We start from the raw sequence: 6,781 nt of genomic DNA on the forward strand, positions 1-6,781 counted from the left end.
GCGCGCGAAAGATCATATTTTGAGCGCACAAAAGTGCATTTTGCACGAGCACAAGTTATTTTGAGATAATGTTCGTTTTCACAAAGAAAAAAGTATTTCGAGCGCACAAAAATACATTTTGCATTTAAAATGTTTTTGGATGTGTGCAGACCTTCTCTTTTGCGCGTGCAAAGTTTCACTGACTTGCTCCCTTGATGCCCGCCCTCAGTGCTCTCTAAATGCCAACAGCTCGCTTGCTCAACACAACCCAGCGTTACAATATGCCATAATTCCAGCCAATCAGAGATGAGGCTGCTAAATTCTGATTGGCTGCCTTGACAACAATTCACAACATTTCTTGCATTACCACGACCGCAGAAGAGGAAAAATACAGTGCATGCATAATTATTATGCAAGTTGATATTCTGATTATATTTTTTTCCAAGCACATTTTACCAATTCCAAACAACATCAATCTTAATAACTACTATTAATCTTGTATTTAATCACTTATAATCTATATATCATTGTTCATGAAGGCTGGAAGTGAAAAACGCCTTAGATTCAGGTGTGCATAATTATTAAGCAGGTTATCTTCTACAGATAAAATCTCGAGATGGACTAAAAATGAACTCCCAAAACTTACTGCCAGATTCTGGAAGATAAATTCTTCAAACAGTGGTACAAGAGGATGTGGTGCTGGTCCTTCAAGAGTCACTCTCAACTTATCTGTCTATAAAGCCTATATATATATATAAATAAATTAAGTGGATTCGTACCATTCGGACGGGATTAGATTTCTCTGAGGACCGCTGAGTTTGCAGAAGAACCGTAGGTAATTTGCTCTGGAATTTTTACAGTGGTCGTGTGAGAAAAAGACAGACATGGCAGATTCGGACAGGATTAAAATCTCAAAGTACATCTGTGAAACAGAAATTTATCTGACGTCCCCCTGTAAAACTAGTCCCGTCTGAATATGGCTTAAGTTTGAGCAAATCATTCATGATCCAGCTTCACCTCCAGAAGAAGTGAGTGTAAGGTTTTTTTAATGAATCTTTGCAAATCGCCTTTCCTAATAATGTGCTAGTTAGCGAGTTTTACGATGAATGCGGCTAAAGTTTACTGTCTCTCAGAGAGTGGCTCGGAAGAGAGGGGTAGGGTGAGCAGAGCTCATTTGCATTTAAAGCAGAATGCAATAAAACAGCGTGCTGTAGACAGAGTTTTTGACGGTAAAAACGGTGTTGTTTTACACTACCATTGAGAAATTTTAACCAAACTATGTTACAGAGTTTTCATTAAGACCCTAAAGAATCATATCGACTTGTAGAAAATGGGCATCCGATGATCCCTTTAATAAAAATCAATGCTTTTTTTTTCAGCAAATATGCATTTAAACTGATCAAAAGTGACAATAAAAACAATGTTACAAAAGATTCTATTTCAAATAAATGCTGTTCTTTTGAGCTTTCTATTCATCAAAGAATCCTGGAAAAAAATGTTTCCATAAAATATTAAACAGCAAAAACTTTTTAACATGGATTAAAATAAGAACAATTATTAATAACTTAGCACCAATAATAATTGTGCAGCAAATCAGCATATTAGAATTATTTCTGAAGGATCACGTGAGACTGAAAACTGGAGTAATGATGCTGAAAACTCAGCTTTGTGTCATAGGCATAAATGACATTTTTTTCAAATGGAATATTCAAAAAGAAAATAGATTTAAATTGTAATAATATTTCACAGTATTACTGTTTTTACTTTGTTTTAGATCAAATAAATGCAGCCTTGAAGAGCATTAGAGACTTCATTAAAACAATTAAAATGTACTGTACTGTATTTCGTGATGAATTATCTGGCTTTGTTTAAATGTTTACTATGGGCATTCTGAAATCTTTCCAACTGTATTAGTGATGATGATATTGTCGTGTGCTGAAAAAAAAAACATAGATTAATCACGCTTTGTACAGACACACTGCAAAGCAGAGGCATTGTAGCATTTTAAGCGTCAGTGTGCAATCAGAATGCTGTACACCTAAATAGAGCAAGAGAACGGAACAGACTGGCCTTACAACACATTGTTCTAGGTTCTGTTATTTGAGAGACTGTTACAACATTTTGATAAAGCTCCAATCAGTTTCCTTTTGAAATCAAAATCGTAATATTGATCATGATTTTTTTTCTGTCCGTATCGCACAGCCCGAATTACAATTGAAAATCACAATATGAACATAGCTCACATTCACTAAAAATATTATAACATTAGCGGTATTGATTCAACCAGCCAGTGAGTGAATGTCACTTTTTTGCTCTGGCCTCCAGCTGAACTGGAAGTTTTTGAGTTAGACTTATTGCCTGAATTTTATCACCTGAAGTGCTGGTCACCACCCCAGTAGTTTGAAATGTGCCTATTCAAATGCTTTTTCTTTTTTTGTACTTTTGGTGAAAAAATAAATGTAGTGAAGTTGAATACATAGGGGCCTAATTTTTATTCAACTCCCAAGTAAAATAACCACAGTTTAATTATACTCAAAATAGAACTAACTAACTAAATAAAAATGTCCTGTAAGAAAAGTAATTGTAATTTGTTACTTTCCACCTCTGATTTCAGGTAAGGGGTTTTGTAACCCTTATTTTGCTGTCCTTCTTTCAACGTTTGGAGTTTATTTACCCCTTCACAACTTATTTTTCTTTGACTATATGATTCACACAACAATGAAAATTCAGTAATTTACTCACTGTAATATTTTTATTTTATGGTGTCCTTGTTACATGTTTCATGTACTTGCTGTAGTAATAGCAACAATAAATTATGCATAATTATATGCAACTAACTATAAACCAAACCCTCATCCTAACCATAACCATATAGTAAGTACATGTAGTTAATTAATATTACTCCGTACTTAAATGTGTAATTACACCGTAACAAGGACACCATAAAATATAATTTAACACCAAATAATATTTTTGATCCACATACTTGCATTTTAAGTAGGTTGGGACAAAGATAATTTTGTCAGACCTCTAGTAAAGTACATGTTCTTTTGTTTAGTAGCCTAATGTTTAGGTTTTGTAAATTAGTCTACAGAATCATTTTCTTTAGAATCGTGACAACTTTAATTGATGAATCAAGAGTTGACGCATTTGAAAGTGTAATTTTTTTTGAGGGTCTTTGTTTTAACCAGTGTTGTTTTTCCTGTTTCTCTGTTTCTGTAGGGCTATGTTTATGAGTGGGCTCAGTGAGAGCAAACAGACACATGTTCATCTTAGAAATGTTGACCCCATCACACTGCAGACCATCATAACCTATGCTTACACCGGGAACTTAGTCATCAACGACACCACTGTGGAACCTCTCTACGAGACGGCCTGTTTTCTTCAGGTTGGAAAGACGTGCACACATTCTTCCATGGGTTAACGTTAACATTACAACTTTTCCTCTCACATACTTGCTTGCTCATGTTTTGTCATTTTACCCTCCACATACATGCACAAAGCTCTCACATTGACTTGTTTTACCAAGTTTACCACTTGTTTCACTCACAAAACCTATGGGTCATACATTACCATCACAACATGCCATTGTTGCAGACTTTGAGTGGCACACTCTAGCATTTTTCCACAAAACAACTGGTCAACAGCCAATGAAGGGAATGACTGATCATAATGGAATTTCAGTGACCTTTTAGAAGTGGGACCGTTAGAAAATCTCAATATTTACAGTATTGTTAATCAATGTTTATGTCTACTTATTTCTGGCTTTCATTGTCTTTCTTTCAGGTGGAGGATGTTTTACTGCAGTGTCGAGAATACTTGGTCAAAAAAATCACTGCTGAAAACTGCGTCCGCATGCTAAGCATCGGTGACCTGTTTAGTTGCACAGAGTTGAAGCAAAGTGCTAAGCGCATGGTGGAGCACAAATTTCCTGTCGTCTACCGACAGGAGGCTTTCCTGCAGCTCTCACACGAGCTTTTGCTGGACCTCCTGAGCAGCGATAATCTCAATGTGGAGAAAGAGGAAACGGTACGTGAGGCAGCCATGCTGTGGCTGGAATACAACATGGAAGCACGTTCTCAGTATCTTTCCTCCGTACTTAGCCAGATTCGAATTGATGCCCTTTCTGAGGTGACCCAACGTGCCTGGTTCCAAGGTCTTCCACCAAACGACAAATCAGTGGTAGTGCAAGGCCTGTACAAGTCTATGCCAAAGTTTTTTAAGCCCAGACTGGGAATGACCAAGGAAGAAATGCTCATTTTTGTAGAGGCTGATCCACCAGCTGAAAGCCACCCAGTCGTGATAGGGCCACGTCACACAGTGGTCTGTTACAGCCCTCAAGCAGAGAAGGTCTACAAACTGTGTAGCCTGCCTGGAGACTTGCAGAAGGTTGGGACATTGGTCACCCCAGACAATGATGTGTTCATTGCCGGTGGACAGATACCACTGAAGAGCACTCTAGCTACCCACGGCAGCAAAAGTGGCAAACTGCAGGCTGCCTACTGTTCAGTGGACAGCTTCTACTGGCTGGATGCCCAGCAGAATGCATGGGTGGCCAAAACGCCGATGCTCTATGCTCGTACTAAACCATCACTGGTGTATTGTCAGGGTTTCATTTACGCTATTGGTGGTGATAATGTGGGTGGTGAGTTAAATAAGCGCACAGTGGAACGCTACGATTGTGAGCGGGATGAATGGAGCTTGAGCAGCCCTCTTCCCTGCGCGTGGAGTTGGAGCACAGCGGTAATGGCCCGGGACTGCATCTATGTCATGACACATGACCTCATGTACTGCTACTTCCCTCGAGCTGACACTTGGGTGGAAATGGCCATGCGGCAGACTAGTCGCTGCTTTGCTTCAGCCGCTGCATTAGGAGACCTCATCTTCTATATTGGTGGTCTGCATGTGGTGGGCAACTCGGGTTTGCGTCTGCCAACCAGCACTATCGATGGCTCCTCCGTTACGGTAGAAATATACGATGTCAACAAAAACGAATGGCGTCTGGCTGCTAACATCCCAGCCAAGAGATATTCTGACCCCTGTGTGCGTGCTGTGGTGCTACTGAATACGCTATGCATCTTTATACGTGAGACACACTTAAACGAGCGGGCGAAGTATGCTCTCTATCAGTACGACCTGGAGCTCGATTGCTGGTCCTTGCGGCAGCCAGTGTCAGAACGTGTGCTCTGGGATCTCGGCAAAGATTTCCGCTGTGCCGTGGGTAAATTATACCCGTCCTGCCTTGATGAATCTCCCTGGAAGCCACCCACTTACCTCTTCTCTCCTGATGGAGCTGAGGAGTTTGAGGTGGATGAGGACATGGTGTCACTGCCTCATGTATAGTTAATGGTGTCGTTTTTAAAACTAACCTGTAATTTATCCACTGTTCTGGAATAATGCTCTTCTGTTTTGAGAGGAAAGGTGACGGTCTTCCCTTAATGCCTAGCGTGTTCATGGAGATCAAAAGTTTAATTGCAATCTAAAATGTTTAATTCAAATTTTGACCCATTTCCGACACTTGTAGTTTTGATCATTCTCATAGCAAGTTTGAGAACATAAGTATTTCATTTCTCTCATCATTACAAGTTTGGCATACTGTTTTAACAATTTGATGGTGCGAATGATGCGATTCAACCTCTGGCAACTGTACACCCAGAGTTTGTAAATTTCTCACTCTTCTTTTGTCCAGTTCATCTTCCAGAAATCAGTTGCTCACCTTTCTCCTAAATGTCACCAGGGTAACAAGTGGTTCATGGGGTTGGCGGGATATTTTGTACTGAATGTCATTTTTGATGTTTTGGTTCGCCGCTGGTTTGGTGATTTGCTTGACATTGATTTTGTTGTTATTGTTGTGCTGTATTATCATAGTTCACGTTCTCTGTGGTCTGTCTGTTGACCCATCTTGGATACGACATAATTTGACCTCTTAAAAGGATAGGTTTCACACTTACAACCACAAACACACTAGCGATACCTCAGGGTGCTTACCAGTCTTGTTTCCTGCTCAGTTTACCATATCATTTATTTCTCTCTCCCTCATTCAATCTTGTGTGTATGTATGTATGTATGTGTATATATATATATATATATATATATATATATATATATGTGTGTGTGTGTGTGTGTGTGTATATATGTATATGTGTGTATGTATGCATGTATGTACATACGTATGTACGTACATGCATGCATGCAATACATACATACGTGTGTGTGTATGTACTTTGCAAAGGAATTTCTTTTTTTTTGTTTCTTTAGGCATCATTGTCTCTTAAGTTCCTGTGTTTGTCCTCGATGAGACGAATGCAGGAAGTGCCTGCCACAGTTTTCATTCTCCATCATGTTCAGATTTATGTATGTTTAGATACTGAAAGTGTGGAACTGAATTGAAACCGGTAAAAAATAAATAAAACAAGCTTTACTCTTGAGTCACCATGAAGCATCTTCAAATTGCCCTTAATGCTTTGTTGCCCTGGATCATAACGTTTGTTCTAATATTCTGGTTATTTTACTGGGGAAAGAAATTTGTGCAATTTCTGCTGTATTTGTGCAATAGTGTGTACAAAGCTGTTCTTTCCTGCCAAACTGAACCCTCCTTTTTGGTTTTCATCATTTCATACTATTATTTGTAATAACTTGTTATAAAATAATATTGAGACTCTTTCTGTTGCTTGGGTCATTTAGATGAGGGTGGTCCAACAAGTACAACAGTTGTAAATATGCTTGATGGATCAAAATTTCTCATCAAGATCTTCGCAAAACTTTTGCATTACCATGAATGAAATGGGGGGGGGGGGGGGGG

General features: G+C 38.9%; 1 protein-coding gene across 1 annotated transcript in view; it reads left to right on the forward strand.

The window, feature by feature from the left end:
- kbtbd2 (kelch repeat and BTB (POZ) domain containing 2) overlaps window positions 1-6,054 on the forward strand; it is a 39,529-nt gene extending 33,475 nt beyond the window's left edge. The window contains exons 4-5 of the mRNA XM_016468809.1: window positions 3,202-3,367; window positions 3,766-6,054. Of these exons, the coding sequence (XP_016324295.1) occupies window positions 3,202-3,367; window positions 3,766-5,322 (1,723 nt within the window). The 3' untranslated portion in view covers window positions 5,323-6,054. The remainder of the gene's footprint in view (window positions 1-3,201; window positions 3,368-3,765) is intronic.
- Window positions 6,055-6,781: the final 727 nt, after the last annotated feature.

Source organism: Sinocyclocheilus anshuiensis, unplaced genomic scaffold (assembly GCF_001515605.1).
Source record: "Sinocyclocheilus anshuiensis isolate Anshui unplaced genomic scaffold, SAMN03320099.WGS_v1.1 scaffold890, whole genome shotgun sequence".
Taxonomy (NCBI): Eukaryota; Metazoa; Chordata; class Actinopteri; order Cypriniformes; family Cyprinidae; genus Sinocyclocheilus; species Sinocyclocheilus anshuiensis.